The 23,679-nt window shown below is 49.0% G+C and overlaps 3 protein-coding genes across 3 annotated transcripts; all 3 read left to right on the forward strand.

Annotated features, from left to right (window-relative positions):
• Window positions 1–1,067: 1,067 nt before the first annotated feature.
• Window positions 1,068–3,603, forward strand: N7509_000604 (putative differentiation regulator (Nrd1); the record flags this gene model as incomplete). Its single annotated transcript, XM_056625241.1, has 2 exons — window positions 1,068–1,602; window positions 1,640–3,603. 2 exons carry the CDS (start codon window positions 1,068–1,070, stop codon window positions 3,601–3,603), a joined length of 2,499 nt encoding a protein of 832 aa, XP_056493823.1.
• Window positions 3,604–4,610: 1,007 nt separating this feature from the next.
• N7509_000605 (Iwr1 domain-containing protein) lies at window positions 4,611–6,740 on the forward strand (the record flags this gene model as incomplete). The annotated part of the gene is made up of 3 exons (XM_056625242.1): window positions 4,611–4,677; window positions 4,925–6,415; window positions 6,511–6,740. The coding sequence occupies 3 exons, from the start codon at window positions 4,611–4,613 to the stop codon at window positions 6,738–6,740; spliced, it is 1,788 nt and encodes a 595-aa protein (XP_056493824.1).
• Window positions 6,741–18,997: 12,257 nt separating this feature from the next.
• On the forward strand, window positions 18,998–19,750 carry N7509_000606 (uncharacterized protein; the record flags this gene model as incomplete). Its single annotated transcript, XM_056625243.1, has 1 exon — window positions 18,998–19,750. One exon carries the CDS (start codon window positions 18,998–19,000, stop codon window positions 19,748–19,750), a length of 753 nt encoding a protein of 250 aa, XP_056493825.1.
• Window positions 19,751–23,679: the final 3,929 nt, after the last annotated feature.

A 23,679-nucleotide genomic window follows, 5' to 3' on the forward strand; every position in this document is an offset into this window, starting at 1 on the left:
CTGGTAGTATTACTCTATAAAGTATACTCACTATACTACTACCACTATATACTGTGCCTGTCATCTGACTTTACCCCAAGTGTTCGCATGTTTACGGACCACGGGTCACTTGAGTATACATAGGTAGGAGTATACGTGGTAGTATAGTAGAGTATATATTATATGCTATAATAATCATTACTCAAGTATATACTAATATACTATATACTATATACTATATACTATATACTCCATACTCCATACTCCATACTCTCCAGTGGCTCTTACGTGATCTGTTGACGGTTCCCCCTTTCTCCCCATCTCCATTGCCGCCCTTGCACTTTCATTCTTTCATCCTCCTCACCTCCTCTTTTCTTTTCTCTTCTCTCTTCTCTTCTCATTTTCCTTTCTTCTCTCTCTGATCTTCCGACCCTTGTCACTCTCTGTATGTTGTCCCCTTACCCATGCCAATGCCAATGTCAATGCCACCATTGATCCAATCCACCACCACCACCTCCACTCCACTCCCCCTTTTCTTCAGCCTTAGTCTCGTACCGTTCGGTCCAACTCTCTTCCACCTAGCCTGTTTCAGCTAATGTCTTCTCCTTGCCCTGCATAGTCTTTTTTCTTCTTCGGCTCCGCACTCTCTCTTGCAGGGAACCCCCCGTATATATCTGACTTCGCTCTACGGAGTACTCAAAAAAAAGTGCGTCCCTCCCCCACTCCATCCCCCTCTCCCTTCTTTCATATTTCAAGTCCTTCTCTCTCGCGTGCTCTCGCGCCCTTTTGAAACACATTCCAATTAACTTCCGGTCTTCCTCCAGACACCTCTCCAGTCCGTGGCTTTCCTCTGACTTGGACCCCTTCCCTTTTCCACTCCGGTCGTGTTTGCGGAGAAAAACAGAGAGAACGAGAGAACAAGAGTTGGTCCCCCTGAATGGTGATTTGATATTTATTGCATCCCGGCCAAGTCCCCTGGACGACGCTCGTTAAATATTCATTTTCACCCCTGGATTGGTTTCTCCCATCTTGGGACGATTCCGACTCCTCCCTCCCTCTCCCCCTGAGCGTGAGAGATTCACCTCGCCATGCAAACCTCGGATGCCTCTAGCATCAACAGTTCGCGTCTGATCCCCCCTGGCTCCAAATACTCCTTGAACGGCGACACCGGCTTCTCCCACGGCGCGTATCACTCCAACCATCACAACCAAGGCTTCTCCAACCGCAACGCTCGTCGCGCCAATATCCCGGCTATAAACACCGCTGCTGTCGGCCAAACCGCCGATATGTCCTCCGGTTACGATATGAACTATACTCCCCTGCTGCCCTCCCAGTTGCTTGTGGGAAGTCCCTTCCAACCGGGAACCCCCTCGACCTTTGCCTCTCCCCAGTTTGCCAACTTTGGTGGCTTTCCCCAGGGCAATGCCAATGGACTCGCGCAGAACCACCAGAACCACCACCAGCTCGGCAGCCCGACCCAGGGTATGCAGAACCCCGGAATGTACCCCGGAATGATCTCGACGGATGGACTGGGCGCGTCGCACTTGCTGGGGGGGACCCCAGTCTCCAATCAATGGAATGGGCGGCCTCGGCAACGCGGCCCTGGGCAGCCCCGGGGCCTCAGTGTCACCTGGAATGCTGTCCGGGACCAGTCGCACAGTCTACTTGGGAAACATCCCGGCGGAGACCAGCGCGGAGGAAATCCTCAACCATGTGCGCAGCGGCCAGATCGAGTCGGTGCGCCTGCTCCCCGATAAGAACTGCGCTTTCATCTCTTTCTTGGACAGCAGCTCTGCAACCCACTTCCACTCCGATGCCATCTTGAAAAAGCTGGCCATCAAGGGGAATGACATCAAGGTCGGCTGGGGTAAGCCCTCTCAAGTACCGACCTCCGTCGCCCTGGCGGTTCAGCAGTCCGGTGCGTCGCGTAATGTTTACCTAGGCAACCTTCCCGAGGAAACGACCGAGGACAACCTGCGCGAGGAGCTAGGCAAGTTTGGTGCCATTGACACCGTCAAGATCGTGAAGGAAAAGGCCATTGGCTTCGTCCACTTCCTCTCGATCAGTAATGCCATGAAGGCCGTCACACAGCTCCCCCAGGAAGCCCAATGGCAGGCTCCTAAGCGCGTCTTCTACGGTAAGGATCGATGTGCCTACGTGTCCAAGACCCAGCAGCAGAACGCCGCGCAGTTCCTCGGTATTGCGCCGGGCTATGCGCATGTTCTGAACTCGGCCGATCGCGATTTGATTTCGAACGCGCTGGCCCAGCAATCCGTGGCTGCGGCCGCCGTTGCGACCACGGCTGGTGGCGTCAACAACCTGGGCAACCGGACTATTTACCTTGGAAACATCCACCCCGAGACCACCATCGAGGAAATCTGCAACGTCGTGCGTGGGGGTCTTCTTCACCACATCCGTTACATCCCCGACAAGCACATCTGCTTCGTTACCTTCATCGACCCGACCTCGGCCGCCTCCTTCTACGCCCTGAGCAACCTCCAGGGCCTGATGATCCACAACCGACGATTGAAGATCGGATGGGGCAAGCATTCCGGACCTCTCCCGCCAGCCATTGCACTCGCAGTGAGTGGCGGCGCATCTCGAAATGTTTATATTGGAAACTTGGATGAAGCTTGGACTGAGGAACGTCTGCGTCAGGACTTCTCCGAATACGGAGAGATCGAATTGGTGAACACTCTGCGTGAAAAAAGCTGCGCATTTGTCAACTTCACCAACATCGCCAACGCTATTAAGGCGATCGAGGGTATGCGTAACCGCGAGGATTACCGCCGCTTCAAGATCAACTTTGGCAAAGATCGTTGCGGTAACCCTCCGCGCCAGGCTGGCAACAACTCCAACTCCCAGGGCCGTAACGGACAGGGATTGGAGGGGCCCCAGTCTCCTTCACCCGCCATCAATGGCTTCCAGCAGCCTCTTAGCCAGTCTGGCTCCCAGTCGAGTCCAACTCGCCCGGCACTCTCACCCGCCTCGGGCTCCAACGGTTCGCAGAATGGACAACAGCGTCACCCATTACAGAACGTGTCCTCTCCCTCCGGTGTGCTGAATGTGGGTTCGAACAACCCCCTGACTATGTACCTGAACCAAATGTCCCAGCAATCTCAGGACCAGGAGAACGGCCTACGTGACCCAATGGCTCTGGCCAGCCTGCAGGCTCAGTCCCAGGTGCCGCAGCAATCCCTGTACAACAGCTCTAGCAACGGCGATCTCTCCAACGGAAGTATGGAGGCGCCGATGCATCAGCACCAGCACCAGCACCAACATCAGCACCAGCACCATCAACACAAGCCTTCGGGCAACGGTTACCTGAGCGTTGGCTCTGGCTCTGGTCCAGGCCATCATGCCACAGCAAGCACTAGCAGCCTGAGTGTGCCTCGTGCGTCGCACTCGCGTGCTGTGAGCCTGCCGTCTTTCTCACAGGAGCCATTTGGACCTGTCTCTGGACAGAGTGGTCACATCCGTACCGGCACTACCCACCAGCCCCAGGCCAGCTTTTCCAGCTTCTCGTCCGCCCTGGGCGGAATCAACCATTCTGGTTTCGGTCTTGCCATCCAGAACGAGAACTCGCTGCCTGGCTGGGCTGAAGAGGAAATTGGCGCCAAATAAGCGCATTCCTCGCCACGCTTCTTCTCCGAAGATGCATAATTCGACTCATTACCCTTGGGGAACTCTAATGGCATTTCTCCCTTCTTTTATTTCTTCTTTTTCTTCTTTTTTTTCTTCTCCTTTTTTTTTTATCTTTTTTTACATATAGTTTATTTTGATCGTGACGCCATCTCTGCATCTGACTTCGTTTCTTGTATTGGTCTTAATATCTCGATTTTTTCCCTTCTCTTTCTGACTCTTCGACATTCTCTTCTAACCCCATTTTCTTTTTTCTCTTCTCCTTTTTTTGGTTTCAGCTCTTGTGATTGTTTTGGATTAACCCCTTGTGTCCAAGCATGTCTCCTTCACCCCCAATGACCCTTCTATCCCCTTTAATCCCCTTCTTCTTTACCACTTTGTATTGCTAGCTGGCTATGTTTTCTCCCTTTTCTCACTTCGTCTTTCCCGATTTCACAAACAATGGAGGCAAGGGCTTGTCTTTTTGTCTTATGTTATTCACCCCTTCTGGATGGGTTGCAGAGTCTTGGTGATTGCACCGGCTATGCCTCCCATCGTCTCCAGATATCGGTCCCTCTTTTCAGTTCTCTTGACATTTCTCCTTTTTTTGATCTTTTATTGAATGTTTTTGGCCATTGGGCAGGTTGCATCGGGTGGTACGATCCAGTGAAAAATACCCTGTCTTTTTACTCACCCCCTGGTTGTTGGGTTGGGGTGGGCTGCAGATGTGTAATTACATAGTGGAAAGTTCCCGGGGAAGAATGAAATGAGTCAACGCAATGGTGGTCCTCTGAAATGTACGGTATACAATTAGACAAGCAATCAATTTTAATTGACGAGCTCTATAAATTATGTCCAAGTACGGCGGAAGTGTTCTTGTTCTTGCTTGCGCATCTCCGATCTGCATATCACGTGACCTGACTCAGCTCTTCGCGTGAAATGACATCTCCATCTTTCAATCTCTCAGCTTCGATCCCCAAAGCAATCCTATATCCCCCATCCACTTCGACATGGCTCTTCCGCCAGAGCAGATCAATATCAAGCGGCGGCGTGAGGAAGAGCCCGTCGAGACATTGTGTATGTATAGGCCCATTCTGCAGATTTGTCCATGGTTATTTTTTTTTTGACCCCACGATCTACACCCCACCAAGGAAGGCCAGGTCAAGTCTACCAAGACTTTGACTATGCTCAAGCCATTGATTCTTCCCCTCCCCCTGTATACCCAAAATTCAATCATCCATAATGAAATAAAAACCCCCAAACTTCCAATTGATCTCACAAACCCAAATCAATCCCTACTGCAATAACTAACATCCCACCCCAGACATCCAATCCGCCCTCCACCAAACGAAGCGCCGTTTCACGGACTTCGTCTTCCAAAGAGTCCCACTGAAAGCCAGTGATCTGGACAATGAGGATGAAAATGGCAATGGCAATGCCTCAGCATCACCTCACCCAGCAGCACAGCGACTCCTCCGGAGCCCACGCTCCGTGAGCAGTCTGCATGTGAACAGACGAGCCAATGCAACTCCCCAACCCATCTCATCATTAGCATCATCATCATCCAGCGGTGTTCCCACGGTCCGGGCTACGTCTCCAGGCGCAGAAATCCGCGACGCCCAGCGCCGAGCCGCAGCGCAGAAAAACGCCGACGACAAGCGCAAGCGTGCTCTACGCCCAGACTCGCTTTCAAATGTTCAACACACGTCGTCAACCGCGCCTACGTCCCCATCACCCAGCAACGCGGCAGCGGCAGCAGCAGCTATCGCCCCCCGTGTTTCGCGCTCAGCACCAGGCTCGGGCCATGTCTCAACAGAGACCAGCGGCGCCGCAACACCCTCAAGTCGCGCAGCCTCTGTACGCAGATTCCAGATCTCGAGAACTAGTTCTCCGGCTCTGGGACTCCGGGGTGCGGGCGGTGTTCAAAAACGGCGTGCCGAGGGTTCACCTGGTGTCGCCGTTCTCGTTGAGCAGTTACAGCGGACCCATCATTCGCGAAAAGCATCCATGGTTGCGAATTTAGTCGGAGAATCGCAGACCCAAGCCCAATTCAACGAAAAGGGAATCGTGGTGGATCATCCTCTCGCAGAGTCAGTAGCAGCAGTGCCAATCAAGCCGCGCAAAAGACCAGTCGTGAATTCAGCCGAGAAGAAATGGCGCGAAGAACGGAAAACAGCCGTCTCCGCAGCCAAATCTCATCTTGAGGAGACGTTGGAGAAATCTGCCCGGGCCAAGTCTGCTCAGTCCTGGGATGAGGAGTCGGAGCGGTTGGCGCGGGAATTTGAAAAAGTTGCGCTGGAGTTGGAGAATGATATGGAGATTGACGATGGCTCTCACCAGGATGATTCTCGCGTTGGCGTTGGCGCTGGAGTTGGAGCTCGAGCTCACGCCCACGCTAGTCCTGCTCGTGCTCCGGCGCCCAAGCCTGATTATTCTCGTTTTGCTTCGCCCACGCCCTCTTCGACTAAATACCAGCCGCGGCTGCCGAAGGAACCTCGCGCTGCGGCGGTACAAGCACAATCTACGGAGAAAGATACAGCAGATACCTCTGCCAGTGCGAATGCGGATTCCCAGGCTGTGGACGACAATGATGATGATTACGTCTATGATGTATACATCCGGCGACCGCTGGCCGAGACAGATATGCTTACGAACCCATTGGCTGAACTCGAGTCTGATCAGCAGTTGAAGAACCTCGAGGCTTCCCGCGCCGGCGTGGGTGTTATTGTCATTACGGCCGAGGATGAGGAGTATTGGGAGAATTTTATCGAGGATGATGAGGAGGAGTGGGATAGCGAGGATGCTGATTCGAACGGTAAGTTTCAAGTTTATACCCCCCAACCTCGTTCTTTCCATTTTCTCGATTACTACGTGCTTTGACTTATCGCTGATTCTGTTTTCTCCTTTCAGCCGAGAACAATCCAGCCAATGATTACCCGGACGAGGAACTCTCCTCGTCAGACGAGGACGATGATCCGTCCGCAATCTACAGCAAATATCGACGCCACGGTGTGTCTGACGACGAGGAATTTGACATTGACGATTCTGGAAGTGAGAGCGGCGCCCGGTTCGGATCTGCCTTTGGTGGCTATCGGCAGCAATATGGGGGACACGTGGATTCCGATGACGAGAGTGATTGATTGATTGGATGCAGGTGTATAGTACATAAACTGCGATTGGACAAATGATTATGATTTTTTACTGTCTTTACTTTGTCGCTGTTGGTCGTTGGCCGTTGGTCGTTGGTGGCTTTGTCCGAGATGGTGTGCAATATGCAGCAAGCTGAAACAAGGATGAACCAGTACAACCCTGTCAACTCTTTTTTCTTTCAAGGTTTCTTCCTTCCTTCCTTTTCGCTCTTCGGGCACAGAAGAACCAGTCATTCCTTGCGCATATCTCTTGCGCAAACGCCGTGGCTGCTCCGCGATCCTTGCCCGGCAGTAGTCATTTACATAACCCCCCCATACTCTTGACTCTATTTGACATCGACCACGTCTCTTACCTCCTACCTTCCACCAATGCCTTCCGTTTATCTGACACAATTTGTATCGGGATCGCCGGGTTATTCAAGTTTCTACAAAGTCACGATGCGGTCCAGTGACCGTGACCTCATCGAATCTCATCCCCATTTCATGATTCATGATTAGATCACCAGGTCATCCCAAAAGCCTTCTCGCTTTGTCTTCCTCCCTCGGGAACTGGTTGCAATGTTTCAACAGCCACTCATGCCACGTGGGGGCCGATGCGGGGTTGCGTTGAGAAGTTGGCGTATGTCGGGTATTGTCGGCGCTGACGATATTCAAGAATGAGCGATGCCTAGGAAGGATGCCTAGGATGGTTTGAGTTGGTGATGAATGGAATGGATATGATGGGTGGAAAGAAAATCCCCGTGAAGATAAAATAAAATAGAAGCTTAGGCTTAGCGCATCCTTCGAGCTGTGCAGCAAGTACTACTGTAGGTAGTGCCTGACTGTACTGTACATTATGTGCATCTGAATCAGAGGCAAACATACATTAGTAGGGGACTGAAGTACGTTGGCCTAGGAGAATGTACTAACAAGGGCCTAAAACTAGTGGTGTACGCTACTACATAGTATTCCAAGGCTGCAAATGACCATAATTCTATATATCATGACATAGTTTACTAGCTATACTACGACCAATATGGTAGGTACTCAGGCATCCATGGAAATGCACTACCCCAACCAACCAAGTGCCGGTACCCCTCAACTGCCGACAAAAACAAACTTTCCTAAACCAACGCCCAAAGAAGAATCTTATTCGCATAACTACACCTTCCGGAAAGAGGTGAAGTATGAATATCACTGTACCAGATTGGCTAGATCCCGAGCGAGTACTGCCGGTCTATGATTCGGCAAGTCCGCATGTCCCGAAACAGTTTGCTACATGCAGTATGCAGCCGATCCATCAGGAGCGATCCGAGCACGAGAGTGGTGGTGTTCAGTCTAGACAGGACTGTGAAGACGGGAGGACTGGATGAGTGGATTCAAGCTGACTACATAGTTAAATGGTGAAAAAATGGTGGAGGGTGTGCTTATATGCCCATGCAGGTGTGAACAGTAAGATCCATGGATGCCCAGGTGTTTAGGGTATGTATTACATGTATGGACCTCACCCCGGTCCGAGCTAAGTACTGTAAGTAGTAGATCTACAGATTTCAAGTTGTAGTGTGATACCCCGGGTTTTACTTTCTCGATAGTGCTTACATCTATACTACTACTAGTTGAGTTATTTTAGGAAGGAGTCGATGTATGCACGATGCAGCCTCGGGCATCTCCATCTTCAAGTTCTTTTCGCCATTTCTGCACTGGAGGAAAAGATGCGGACGTAGCTGAAGAAAAATGAAACATAAGGAAATTTCCGTCTCCGTGCCAGTGTAATCCGTTTCACACCGATATACACACATAAATACACACACAACACGGGAGACGGACGAATATCAGATCCACAAATGAACCTGGACATCAGCATCAATAGTAGCAGTCGCGATATCCATCTCCTCAAATCATGAATTATGGATCCTTCGAGTCCGAGTCAACCTCGGAATAACAAAAATAAATATTCCGCCAAAACAAAATCCCGCAGCGAAAACCGGCGATCTCGTACTCGGGCTGCTGGTACCTTTTCAGCAATGCAACTTGAATGCATACTCCATACTCTAGCCCTGGCCAGACCAGACCAAATCTCTAGTCTCTCAGTCTACAATTGCCTCCGCCTTGCAACCTCGGCCGCGCCTGGCGGGGCTAGCTTTAGTTCCTCGTTTAGCGGGCGACGACTACTGCAGCCCTAGTGCGAGGAGGAAAATGGTGTGAGGCTCTGCTGGCGTTTTACATTGGGCTGAGCGTATCAGCTTGGTGGGTGCTGTTTAGTTTGGTGCCACTTCGATACATAGCGGCTTCGGCTTTTGTTAGACTTTGCAAGTTGATTTTCTCAAGTGGGTATGTGGATTGAAATGGGTTACAAGTAAACAGGTGTATGTACAGGCGTATCGTGCCTGGTATGATGGAGTCAGAAATGTATGGTGAGAGTACGGAGTACAGGGCGGGGACATGGCTGACTCGCAGAATGTTACTTACCTTGGAATATTGCATATTATTGAAGTTAGGTTAAGGCTGTCAGGCTGTCAGGCTCTCAATGCATTCTAAGATTACCAACGTCAGCGTCTGTACTGGTATCCTCCTCCCCTTCCCCTCTGTATCTGTATTTTGTACGTCGCCTAAGTGGAGAGCACTAGCTGAAATTACAATACCGCTAATCAAGTTCAGCAGGGAAATGCATAGCCGACGCAGCTTCGTATCATCAGCCAATCATACCCCCCACAGCGAAGATGTCGTCAGGCGGCCGCGCCCCACGAAGATCAACAAGGGGAGACCGATCGTCTCAGAACCAGGTCGTCATTGTCTATCATGGTCCATACTCCATTACCTCTGTGCTACTAGTACTAGTACTCCGGAGTCCACTCTCCATGGCTCCGTAGTTGTCCCGTGAAGTGCACTTCCGTGCACGGAGATCACCGAGTCTAATGAGTGAGTACCAGTGGATCGCAAAGAATGGGGGCATTGGGGGCGAACCAGAGACTGTTGAAAGAGTCTGGTCATCAAAGGCAAACCTTGACTCGTATTGCGGTGGAGACCTCCTCGTCCACCGCGGAGATGGGCTGCCACCCTCCGTGAAGAATCCATCGTCTCCTACTACTCTGGGAATAGCCGTGTGCCGAGAGCACCTGTCACCTTCTAACGAGTATGAGTATGAGGTCCGAAATCCCGATACAATGTGACCTCAATATCGCCAGATACGACATCCACCCTCCTTGCCTGGGACTGTCCACAGACCCTCCGATCTCCGACCTCCGACCTGCGAATGCTCTGCATTGCTATCTCTTGTCAAGAGAAAAGACCAATGTGTGTGGGCGTGTGTGCTTCCATCCCTCCGTGCTAGCCCGACACTACTGCTCGCTACCGACCCGGGTGACTGGCCCGCGGTGTGATAGTTGAAGCATTAGCCCTGTCCTAGGTTCTGTCGTCAGTGCCTGTAGCTCTGCTGATTGGCCTTGACGTCAAAACTAATATCCAACATCCGACACTGCATCGGATGTCCCAACGTTTCTCATTATAGTGGGTGGCCTCGGTCGCTCATGATCATGAATCGTGGCAGGTGAATTCTTTCGCAAGGAGCATCGTGCCCTTGAGTAATTAGGATTCATGTCTCACATTGTAACCTTCGCTCTGCTGTATGAAGAATGTGACATTTCGGCTCGGTCGGTGTTAAAAAGTTAAAAAAGCAACAATGGATCGAATGTAAGGAAGGTCCAACGATCAACAATGATAAAAACCAACACAAAGCAAGCGATATCATTCGCGAGTCAAGAACCATGCATTGCAGCGTCACAAGAGTCAAGTCCGCTGCACTCTTCCACCACCACCCGTTTCTTTTTCTATTTTTCTAGTTTTTGCTTTTTGCTTTTTCTATGTGGAAAATTCCATCGTCCTTTTTACCTTTACTGCTTTTGGTTCCTTGTACACATTGTCTATTGAAGTCTGAAGTCTGACCTCAGGCCACCAATGTCCGTAGACACCCTTGTACTCTAGTAAATCTCTAGGCTGACCTGCAGAATCTCGGATCGTTGTTTCACAAATTCCCCGCCTTTCGCAATCAATCAAATCCCTGACCAATATCGTAAAACCGATTATTCTTCCTAAACGATCAATGTCCCCGGCCTCCTGTTCAAGTTCTCAAATTGGATATTGTGTAACAAAGTACGGAATATGGAGCTTGGCTCATGGCCTACGCAATAATAGGATTAGTTACTCCGTAAACGGAGGGGGATGGAGCGGGCCAGCAAACAATTGCAACACGGAGATCCTGCAAGACGCCTCTTTTCCACCATTTCTATTCTCAGATCAGGAGATTGCAGATAATTTCCACTGCAAGAAAACGGGCGAGCAGGAGGTCCGAGTGTCGGCGGTTTTCCCTTCCAGATCCTACTCGTACTCTTTCTTGCGGAGTCCGGAGAATGTACGGAGTATTGTATGCTCTTTTTCATTTTACATGTTAACGATCGGCCGGGAGCCAGAAATTGTGAGCAACAAACTACGCATACCCGCCCAAAGATTATTCATTAATTCAGTGTACCCACAGGGTGTAATTTCCGAGTCGTGGCGGCGGCAGTTAGTGGGGCGACGAGTAAGCAGATCATGGTTCATCTGACACAAAAAGCAAATAGTCCAGATTCAACAGGCGAAGGGGATTGCCTCGGATACGAGCTGATTAAAGAATGTAAAAAAAAAGAAAGAAAATATTCGAGGCGGCGAAAGAATAAAAAAACAAAAAAAGAATTCTATTGAAATTAGTACGGAGAGCACAGTACGAACTAACTGTGTATGCAGTTACATTTCCCCCTTATCCCTTTTTTTCTTGATGCCGAACATTTCCATTTCTGTCTGCGACCCATACTATGTAATACCCGACCCCAGCCAGCCTCAGCCGCGCAAAGAACCGACGATCCTTGCACGAACATCAACATTACCGCTTTTGTCACAAAGCTTCGTGGAGCACTCCATAGCAATATCGTAGATGGCCCAAGCTCCTTTCTACAATCAGACCATCTATTGCAAAAACCACGTGTCCACCCATGGACCCCTCTTGCTCCTCCTAGCGTAAGACCAATAGAATCCTACCAAAATGGCTTGTCTGAGTTGCCTCAAATTGGTCTGGGCAACTGACAGTGGAGGAGGCAATCCTAGATGCTACGACGCTCATGACTTTTTTGGTCTGCTTGTTTTTTATTTGATTTATTAATTATAAATATTATAAACTTTTTTTAACCGGGCCTTCTGGAGCTATTCGCCGAGGTTCTTCGGAAGTTTACTTGCGCGCTAGACACACGCCATCAGCAGATAGACAGTGGCGTTGAATATCCACTTTCTACTTTCTACTAAGAATCCCCCCTTTTTTCTCGCTAAACTAAATTATATTTGAATACTCTGAACTATGTACTTCGTACCTCAAGGTCGTGAGGGTCGATATTGCCGAAAAAATACGGCGTACGTAGTACCGGGCCAAGTACATTTTTCATACTAGTAAATCTAACTTTTTTCTAGAAATAGTTAACGAGCGCGACGTTTGCCTCTTTATTTTTAACATTCTCCTTACTTACTTTTCTCTTTCTTTTTTTTTCTTTTTCCTTCCTCATCTGCGATTCGTGGCAAATTTACTTATTGTTGAAATTACCGCCAAGACGTTATCGCCATCATCATCCCACTTTCCTCCCCTCCAGCTCCGTTGCTGTGTATGTAGGGTCATATTTTCGGCCGTAAGGGAGAATGGAATACGGGTTGGTCCAAGCTGACTCCGCCACCCGTGAAGAAGATCGGCCACATCGGCATCCAATGGCACGAGTTGGAACTGTGAAATTAACTCGTAAGGGAGAAGGAGGTCAGATCTTACGGGCTCCGCACTTCTCGCCGTAAGAGGAATTTTTGAGGCCAAGCAGAGCGTTGGGGTTGCCCGAAAGTTACCGGCCATACGCTACCGGTAATGATATCACCTCTTTCAGTGACGGGTTGAAGTATTGTAAATCATGTATTGACATACGAGTACTCGTACGTTGACAGTGGGAAACGTTTCCGCTCAATACAGATTGTGATTGGCAGGGTTTCTTCTGATATCAGCTCGAGACCGCGAGACGTGGAGCGGTGGGCAGAAGGGTTCAGACACTAAATCACCATGTACGAGTAGCATAATTTATTTCGGGCGCTGTTGATGATCATTCGTCGCGTCGTTTATTTCCATAGGCCTACTCGTATGAAGATTACTTCTGCTCTTTTCGCGCTTTGCCTCCTGAAGATCCTTCCAGAAGCTGCTCAAGCCATCAGGTTCTCGTGCATAGATGAAATGCCATGTCAAAGCTGAACATAGAACATACGTAGAACTAGGTCGAGGTCGAAGCCCAAGGCGCTCTTAGATCTACCAAGTTATTCTCCGCATTTAAGATTATCCATGATGACCAATGTCTCCATATGTGGTCTAATGATATTAACAGATGAGCACGAGCAGTCGCGAGTACTCTGTAACTTGAACGAGGTGGATATTGCTTGAATCTGCAAAAACGCAGTACGCTTGCCGCACCCCTCGTGCTGTACTACCCCTTCTACTTTGAAGAACCAAAGTAGATCGTCTTCAACTCATGCGCGTGTAATGTTTCTGCACACATGTCCCTGGAAGTTGACAGCTGTATCGTCAGTGATCGCAGTTATTTCTTGATTGAGACTGCAGAGGAGCCACATGGCTTCGGGCGGCAACCGACTACTCCAGATTAAGGTCGAAAGTGCGAAAAATGGACCCACTGGGTGGAGTGCAGTCGCGCGCCTTTTAACTCCAGCCTTGTACGAGTACTGTTCACGGATTACAGCTTTACGAGTACAAGAACGCTTCTGCACAACTCCTATGCGGCTGAAAATCTGCATAGCTGTCGGACCCGTCACTCGGCCGGTGTCTAACCCCACAGAGAAAGGCCAGAGCCACGAGAATGAGTTCAAATTTGGGTTAGTATTGCGAGCTGACATTATTTCCTTCGTATCAAGTCTGGGTATTTATTCGGGCTTTCAATAGCTGCGTTATGTTGAATTGGGACAAAATTCCTTGGTCTCTGCATATACAATGCCGTATGTTCGTATGGGTATTTTGTGTCGGCAATACTCCGTACTGCAGTACATACAATGTAGTACTCCATACTGGATCTCAACAAGGATGGCAATGACTCTGCGCACGCTCGTTGGCTCGGGCTTTTTGATGTGCAGGGTTTCTCAGCTGTGAGAACAGCTGGTCCAAATAGGAAAAGGCAACTGTTCTGTTCAGCGAATCGGAATCTCATCAGTACAGTACGAGTAGCATTATACCGTACTGTATTAGTATTCCGTACCTGAAAGAAAAGAAAAAAAAAAACATGCCACTAAAGCTAACACTAACCCTGATCTTCCAGGTAACCACGTTCTGGCCAAAGCTCAGACTCGCGGCAGATCAGTCTCCAGTGATAGTTAATCTCGTCTAGGTTAGTAGTCTACGGAGCTTCTCGTCGCAAGCGCTTACTCTCCCAACGGCCACGGATCTACGCATCCACGTCTTCTCCTGATCTGACAGTTCGGCGTAGTTCGGGGCAAATTAGGGTTTGCGAGGCACCTTCCAATGCAGGGTTCGTCGAGGTCATCGAACAAAGAGAAGGCAGACGGGAAATGAACCTTGAATCTCCGCAAGACCCTCCAAATCTCCCGTTTTGAAACCTCTTCCCGTGCCGCTACACACCCCGGTCTCGACCGCGATGATCGCGAGAATAGTAACATGTGCACCCCCTCCTTGTGGAGAACGACGAGGAGTAGAAAAGAGGGGCTATGAGCGCCGTTCGGCTCTGGCCCCTCTTCTGCGGCGTAGGGCGTGTCTCGCTTCTTGAGACTGGAGAAGGATTTATGGAGACGTAGCTTCGAATTGACTGCGCCGGCCCCATTGATGCGCACGCCGTGCAGAGCGCAGTGACTGCGCAACAATTCTTGCAGGGGTCCAACGCATGCGGTGTGGATTGAGATGACGACTCACTGAACTGCAGCTAGTCACCTTTTTCGGCGCAGGCAATCTATTTCTTTTTCTCTCCCTCTATTCTCTTTTTGTTACGTGCAGTCGATCCTCCCGCTTCTAATTCGAGTTGAAATCAATATTGGTGACTTTACCGAGCCGTGGCTAAGAAAAGCACCTCGCCTAGTAAACTTGTACATCAACCAGCGATGTAGCTAGCAGTTGGCGTGCGGGAAAATGTACCACTTCAATATTACGTGTCTAGTAATTACCAGACAAAAGCTGTTGATACCGAACTTGCAGACGGCGGCTATCGTTGGCGGGGGCTCAGGCAAATTTGGCGTCGGCCAGAGCGTCGAGGGGAAATTGGCGAAGGTTTGAGTTCTACCGTTCTCGCCCCATACCTAGTAGAGACATATGCAGATGAACACGATTTCAAATCACAACCCTGCCCTGCATGGGACGATCGTGAGCCAAGAATCGATTGAGGTTCAAACCAGAGTCGATAGGTCGATATAGGGCAATGCGAGACGCGGATCGGACAATCAAGAACAAAGAGAATCAACTAGCTCGAAAAAAGAAAAGAAAGGTAAAAAAAAAAAAGAAAGGTAAGGAATCGATCGACATGAATCGACACATCTGCTTTTTCCTCCTTCTTTCCCCTGCGGCTTCAGCCCATCACGAAATCGCATGAGAATCCTGGACTGTGATTGGGACAGAAAAGCCAAGAATGGGGGTTTTGCTCCATTTTGGCTGGTTCGCAGCCACGTTGGACCCTAGCCATCTGGGGGTTCTAGACGATGGTTGGTCGTTAAGCATACAAGGATCGGGAAGGAACATGCACGACATGACTCGCAACAACCGGTGAAAGCGACAATACGACCCGGGTTCTTTCCCGGAGTGGCTGGCAAGAGATTGCGAGATGAGGCGTTCCATGAAATTGTCAGGTTACAATCGCCTCCCCTTAGTTGGTGTTAGTTGGACTAGACCATCAACAACAACCGTGGACCGGGTGATTGCCATGGCACATCTGTACTCGTATGTACATGACGAGACGAGATTTAACTCCTCCACGGAGATTCTCCAAGATTCACCTGAGAAATGGAGCAAAAGTGGATGAAAATGGGGCCGTGCAGTACGGAGCCTCCGAATTCCGCGCCTCACGTGATTGGTGGTAGCTGCGGCTACGCGACTAACGCCGAATCGAAGATGATGATTGGCATGGGTAAATTGGAATTGCTCCTGGAGGACCCTCTTGGGGGGGTTGGTTTGAGAGGGGAGAGGGGTCACAGGAGGTGGAATATCCGGTTTAGCCCCCGGCCATGTTGATCTGATCTGCACGGAACCGGGGCAGCTCTAGCCTGTGCAGACAAAGAAAATAATAATAATAATAAAATTATTCCGTATGGAATATACTCCATGCACTAGATACAGTAGATACCCTGCCTGGTTAGTACGAATTGACTACTTCCTTAGGACGGTTGCGTTGCCACCCATGTCTGGTGTGGATGCAGCAGTTGGAAATGCGCGGTTATGAGACATCACTCGTTTAGAAAAGGGGCCTAGGTTCAAGTTGGTTTGGTTGTACTCCGTACTTTTGAATATTTTATCGACTCCGTTCTACTCCGCACTGACAGTCACTCCAAGTTAGTAGTAGCAGAAGTAGTAGTAAGAAGGCTGGGCTCATTCCAAGGTTGCCGCACGAATACATCAGGTATATTAGATTACTATACTCCGTACATACCTGCCAAAGTATATCAAGAATCTCCTGCCGTGAAGAAAATCTTGTAGCCGTTGTGGCCACTGCAGTCGATCGGCAAGGCTGATCATAGTTTGACATCACACGGCTTTGACTCGAAGGAGACCTTTCTCGGTTGATCTGGGTGGAGCATGCATCGCAGCGCTTCTCGGGGTGGAGAGGTCTGAACGGACACGCATGCACCAACACTATGATGGAAAGAGACCGGACAAGGCCGGTGGACACTGGACATACTCGTAGTAGGATAGTCTGGTTATTTCCTCCCTTGGTTTCCCAAAGCGCAGCATTCCCCGCGTACTAAGTCCAGTGAGGACGGATAGCCTCCCAAAAGACCCTGATAACCATGGTTCGCTTCATTTCGGAGGTTGAAGCAATCCACTTTGGCTCTGAATCATGCGAATTTCATCATTTTCAGAGTTCCCGATAGACTCAAGGCACTCTTGAAAGAATTGGCATAATCGTAGCCAGACATGAGAATGTAACAAGTTAACCAACAAGTCTGCAGATGCGTTGGCTTCATCTCTCGACCCCCCTCCCCTCCTCAGCGCCAAATTGAGTCCGCATTAGCTCTTCGCTCTCATTCGCCTGCTCGACCCGGGGCCACGGCGGGCGTCGCAACCAGGTGACGGCCGTTCTTCCAATAGACGCCGCGCGTTTGTGTTGGTTTTCTGAGACTTGCTTTTTCCAACCTACTTCCCCTGTGCAATTTGTCGGCACATCATCGTAGTTTCTTCTTCGCAGTATTAGGTCGGATATCATCCGGTCTTCAACGCTCCGGGTCAGGGAATCTACCCACTTTTTTTTTGCCCGCTCACATGAAGGCCCCCCCCCAAGTCCCATGAATGGAATAGTCCATTATATTGCACGACTCGAGCTCATCTAAAATAGGAAATGCACGCGAGCGCCGGCCTCCCTGATTCTGCATGATAATCTTGTGCTCGACGTAGGATTGGCTCACAAACCCTGCCCAACAGGCTTGGCAGTTGGCGGATTTAGTGCACAGAATACGCGTGCGCTTGCATGCGATGCCGCTGTTTGTGACTAAAGGGTAATAACCCTCAACAGATCTTCTCCCGAAGCAAGAAATTATCACATCAAATCAATATTCCGCCTGGTAATTTTGACTTTGCGAGCCGTATTACTGACAGCTTGAGCTTTATGTCGAGTCTCCACAATTTGTCATCTCGCACTTACTGCAAATGGTGAGAGGTATTGGTTTTTTTTTTTTTACGGGTTTTCCCCCGCGTGCCCCATCTGCGTATCAGACGTGAAATCGGCCAGCAGAAATGACCGACGATCCGCTTGAAAGATTGTGTCATTGCGCGCTGCGCAGCCGTTCCACTCATTGCCGCGTCTTGAGACAAAGAACCTCGTAAAGCCAAAATTCAAATAATAAAAATAATAAGAAAAAAAAAAAAAAAACTAAATTTGGAAAAAGGAAAATCACATAATATTTATTTTCGCTTTAGATTATTATTATTGTCAGGCCTAAAGCCGATCCAACACCAAAATTACCCGATCAACACTGGAGACTCAAGTCGGATCGCCACCAGCTTCTTCACAATTTGAGATGTCTATTCCAACAGTGGCAAGGAATTCGATGAGAAAAATAATAATAATATAATGATATACAGTGAGAGTGATTCGCGGATAATAGTAAATAATAATAATAGAATAAAATACCATCGCATGCGGAACCTCCTTGTCCGGTTCACCGGTCTCAATCGTCAGTCCCTCTGCTCTCTAGTCTCTCTGGGGTGGAACCGCCGTGCTCGAGGGTGTCCACTGCCCTGTCCACTCTCTTCTCCAATTTTCTGTTGCCCACCCCTGTTAGGTCCAAGGAGCCTTGTGCTGTATCCGCGGTACACCTTGTACAAGGGGGGGGCCAAAGGAGCGAACAACCAGCCCGACCCGGATCTTCGGTTCCCTGCACCCAACAGCGCTGTTAGCCTGGGACTATTTCTGATGGATGGATTCTCTCTTACACTTAAGCCCGAGTGTTTCTTCCTGGTGATCTGCTGTTTAGATTCTTTTGATCTATAAACCTTGAACTCCCCCCCGGGAGGCTTTTTTTCCTACGTTGATCTATACTTCACCTCCACTCATACTCACCCACCCACCCACCCACCTACTCACCCAACATTGTATCGAGTCAGCTCTAAGCTTACGGTTGTTGCTACCATTACTGTTGTTGTTGTTGTTGTTGTTGTTGTTGTTGTTGCTGCTGCTGCTGCTGCTACACCTGCTATTCTCTCCTATCTGAACACTAGGTTGGGGTCGAGGTGTAACGATTAAATCCCCGCTACAACCACAAGATCTATAAATCCTCAACGACAGAGAAACACAACCCCAATCAACTCACTGGCAGTGCCAGTATAAGCAAGCAAGAAGCAGCAAAAAAGGGAAACATTTAACCCCGCGAAATCAAAATGGCAGACACATACCCACTCTCCGCCAAACAGCCAAGCCGCATGAACATCAAATCTCTTCTCAACGACGATAACGAGTCAGGCCCAGGAGAATGCGGCGCTCACTCTTCACCATACACTCACCATGCAACAGTCCCATCCTCGTCGCATGGCACCAATTACGGACAACCCTCACCGGGCTATCCCCCCCAGCCCAAATCAATACTGGTACAACCGGTATCAGGGCTATCATGACACAAGCCCAGGGGCTGCATCGACAGCAACAACGCACAGCAGCGTGAGCGGAGGCGCCATGAACCCGCAACAGCAGCACATGTTCTTACCCTATAAGCCATCAGGCATGTCATCCTTCGGCGGCTCGCACTCAGGCTCGACCTCGCTCTCTCTGTCCGGCCGCACAGGATCCGCTCCGTCCTCACCGGACCCTTACCATCCCCGTGAACGGTACGACTCTGTCTCGAGTAGTTCATCGACGAGCGGGCCCGCGGACCGTCGGCGTCCCCCACGCCCCAAGTACGAGGAGGAAGAGATGTACTTCATTTGGTATCACCGAGTCGATTTGTGTCAGGAATGGAAGGAAGTTCGTGAGAGCTTCAATCACCAGTTTCCTTCACGTCAGCGACGTGGATTCCAGGGTATCCAGTGCAAATTCTACCGTTTCATCAAGGAGAAGAAGTGTCCGACTCTCCGGGAGCAGCGCCGCATGCGTGATGGCGAGTTTCTACGCGAGGGTGCAGCTTTAGGCCCTGAGGCTGGAGCGCCGCGGTTTGGAGTGATAGAGTGGGCAAATGTTTGGTATCCTTGGATGAGGGAGGATCGAGAGACAGCTCTGCGACGACAGCGTGCGGCGGCAGCAGCGATGGCAGCGGAGGCTTGATTTTCTTATTTGCTTGATTTGACCTTTCATTTCCTAGTCAAATGGGTGGCTGAGTTGTTTCTTTTCAATTTTTTCGGAGTTTTGTATTTTGGGCAGGGAGGCTTTGTCTAACGTTCAAGATACCTCATGGGCGTTCTTTTCTATCGGTGTTTTATATCCATGACATGATGATCATATCGTGGGCGGCTATCTCTTTTTTTTCTCTCGTTGCAGCAGGCATTTTGGATTCCTTCCTTTCGACCATATGTCTTTCTCACACACTTTGGTACACATCTACATCTACACATACTACTATATCTACATTTACATGAACACTCATGGCAAATACAAGGGATTCTTATCTTCTCAAATTCGAGTTTTCTCACAGCTTAGTACCGTTCAATTCGTCCATTTTTGTCCGTCCTCGTCGAACGATCGCATCATCCATTCTCTGCAATGCCCAGCCTGGCCCCTCCCGTTCTCGAGTCATGCCAGCACAGCCCTCTTGTAAAGCTGGGGTTTATATTAAATACGTATGGTAAAAAGCCGTAAGGCTTTAATGGCGCAATACTGAGGTCATATATGGCGTATGAAGAGTCGTTTAGGGTAAGTGTGATGTAGGTAGATAGGTCAATAAACTACAATCAACAGAAAGATCGCCCATCATTCAAGAAAATATGTCAAACCCCAAGCAGGCCTCCACATCTAATCAAAAGAAGAAGAAAACAAGGCCAAGCAAGGCCCCCCTACCTTGAATCTCCCTGAACCCGCAGGCAGTGCAGACGCAAATCACTTCTACAAAACAGAGCACCGGACCCAATCCCGTTCCTATTCCTAGAAACATCTTGAGTTCGGCCCCCCAGAGTGAACAAAAGACAATTACACATCAACTTGGCGTCTTATTCCTTCAGAAGTCTCCACTTGCGGCCGCGGTCCAGTGACCGTTTCATATCTCATCTTGACAAGAGATGAAGGAGGCTTGGGGCCTTCCTTAGTCCTTCGAGCCGCAGTTCGATTCTGGGGGCGGACCCTTGACTCGTTCGGTAATGAAATGCGAGACTGGTCGCGAACTGCCATAGTACATAGGTGGTTGGGACCCACGCTTAACCTGCTAGTTGGAAAGGGGGCCAGAGATCATCACTGGGTGGACGCCAATGATTTTCGGAATTTCGGGCCGTTTCTTATTTTAGCTGTGAAGGATTCGAGGATTGTGGGGGGAGGGAAGAGTGCTGGCGTGGTACTGAAGATAGAAACAAATGCTTTCTTTATGCATGTGTTTCAAGGCATATGAAAAGGGGGCGCAAAGGGGGGCAACCGGGGATAACGCAATCGATTGTCAAGGCTTTGCTTGATCCTTCTGTGTATCTATACAATACTATATTTGAGTGAACTTATGATGTACCCATTGTATCTGACCTTATGTACAATACACTCAACATAAGCATATGTACTGCAAGTTCCATACATACCGTACATACAGTAGTACGGAGTATGATCAATACAATAGTTCGACGAGGTGAAGGCTGACAAAACCGTATTCGCACTAGCTCGCACTGCGAGACAAATTCGGCTAGATGTCATTCTTCACGTTCTGTCATATCCGACGGAGTTTTCACGCAGTTTTTACCAGAATAGGGTTCGCGCTGCGCCCATTCTATTCGAGTAAGGTTGCAGAAGTGGATTACTAGAATGTGATACTGAGTGGCAACTGGGGCTGCAAGGAGTACAAGAAAATCTTCAGCATACGCTCAAGTGCCGAAAGAAAAACCAAGACCCGACACTTCGATCGACGTCCTATCGGCAAGCCACACATTCGTTATTTACTACATAGAAAGTGGACTTCCGACTAACTCATTTCCATTGCTATACTTTCCCAAGGAGCTTATACCTGCATAGTACCTAGCGTTTGCTGGGCGTCAGATTGAATAGTAATACCAGATGGTGAGACAGATAGTGGAGCAGATTACGAATACACGATCTTGGGACCCGAGATCGCCATCGAGAGTTCTTCGAGAATCATGTAATGCGTACCGTTTTGGGTAGGGCAACTGATCCAAGCCGTCCGTGGAATTAGGTACCTAGGCGCTTTAGCCCTTCCCCAGGCTATCCATATCTATATCCATAATGTAGCCAGTCCGACACAGACATCCATGGATATCTGCGGTTAAGCCCAGTGCCTTGCCCAAGGTCAACTGAACACCTCGTACCAATGTATCCCTCTGTACTATATCATTGAACACAGCCTGCATATTATTATATACTAGTAGCATTAGCATTCTAAATGTCAACAGTCCGCCTAATAAGGCCTGATGCCTTAATCGTGGAGGTCACATCGACATTCTTCCCAACCATCTTCAACCATCTACGAATAAGGCATCCCATCAATTTCGGGGAAGCTTACTATAGGTTCAAACCCGTGCCTCCTCCTCCATCCAGCCACTTCTGTAGAATCTTACCTTCGCTTCCACAATTCACGTGTCACCCGCGCCCACCTGGGAACGCCTTACCAGTGACAATCTCCGAGTCGTCTGGCCACCCAATAACTGACCTGTAATCTCGTCCGAAAAGAGGAAAATGGCACGAAGGAGTGTGAAGAATTGTCTTTACCGGTCATCACCGTTTACTAGTGTCTAGTATTGAGTTTTGTTGTTACCAGGAGTACGTGCGTAGTTAAGTACCCCCACACACTTCACTCCAGAGTTAATTTACTCTTACGATATCTATACAAATACTCCTACGTCCAGCTCTAACTATCCAACGGTCAACGTCTGGGCATATAGTAATGAGTTCAAGTTGAGTAGTATTTCTAGTTATCTGTCTCCGAATCCATTTACTGTTTATCATACCGGTATCTTCATTCCACTTCACTTCAACTTAACTCAATTCGAAAAAGCGACTCCGAACCCGACTCCGAAATCCATAAATCAAATCCCTCGGCCATAAGCACGAAATTCCCGAACCAGAAAAATACTCGGACCCGCTCCTTCAAAATAACAACCCGTAAGCACGAAAGGGAAAAAAAATAAGTCAAAAATAAAAATCCACCATCCAGTGAACAACTCACAACCAGTGGCTCCTTCGTACTCTAATATCCTCCAACAAAAAACTCTACTTTATTTAAATTTCAGACTCCGATCCACTCAGACTTGACCGCGGGTAATTTGATCCGACGTTCCCAGGTGCCCAGAACCCGTCAAAAGTATGTATATACGTATCCAAACCAATCACTGACATAGATTCTTCAGAGAAGGTTCCTCGCCTCCGAGCTGCCGAAAGTCATCAACACTGCCATCCGAGTCACATCGCATCAGCACTAGTTGCCGTGTGTCCGAAATAAGAAGGAGAGACGTTCGCCTGCAGAAGTTTCTTGGGTTGTGGCGGTGTACCGCTTATTTTGACTTGTTGCAATTCGTTTCAAGGTTTTAAAAAGTGAAATTTCAAGTTGTCCTTTTTGATAGATTTTGTTCACGGGGTATGGACATATGACTGCTACTAGTGCTAGTGCTACCATTAACAAGTAGTTAAAGTCAGTTGGCGGATCGGGGGTATATCGGCCGTGCACTGGCACGAGTCGTTCATCGGATATTGCATCCTTGATACTACCTTACAAGGGCAACAGTGTCTATACTACTGTAACTAGTAGTGCCTGTCCTGTGTGTTGATTAGAAATTCAGGGATTGGCCGTTTCTGTATGTCTACTACTAGTAGTCTGTAAGTACCCAATTGCTTCGGGTGTGATATCGAGGGCTCATCATCGTGGCTGACGAATGAAAGATGCCACGGTCATACTTGACATTGCACTACGGTAGATTGCACAACTGCAATAATTGAATAGAAATGGTTTGGGGTGGATAATTCATTGTTCAGATGGTCCTAGTTGTAGTATTGCTCCGCGAGAGAAAAAAAAAGAAAGGAAAAAATAACAAGAAACAAAAACGATAAACGTCGAA

This window comes from Penicillium cosmopolitanum (genome assembly GCF_028827165.1).
Source record: "Penicillium cosmopolitanum strain IBT 29677 chromosome Unknown utg000003l:1.0-3747932.0:1.0-3751027.0, whole genome shotgun sequence".
In the NCBI taxonomy this organism is placed as follows: Eukaryota; Fungi; Ascomycota; class Eurotiomycetes; order Eurotiales; family Aspergillaceae; genus Penicillium; species Penicillium cosmopolitanum.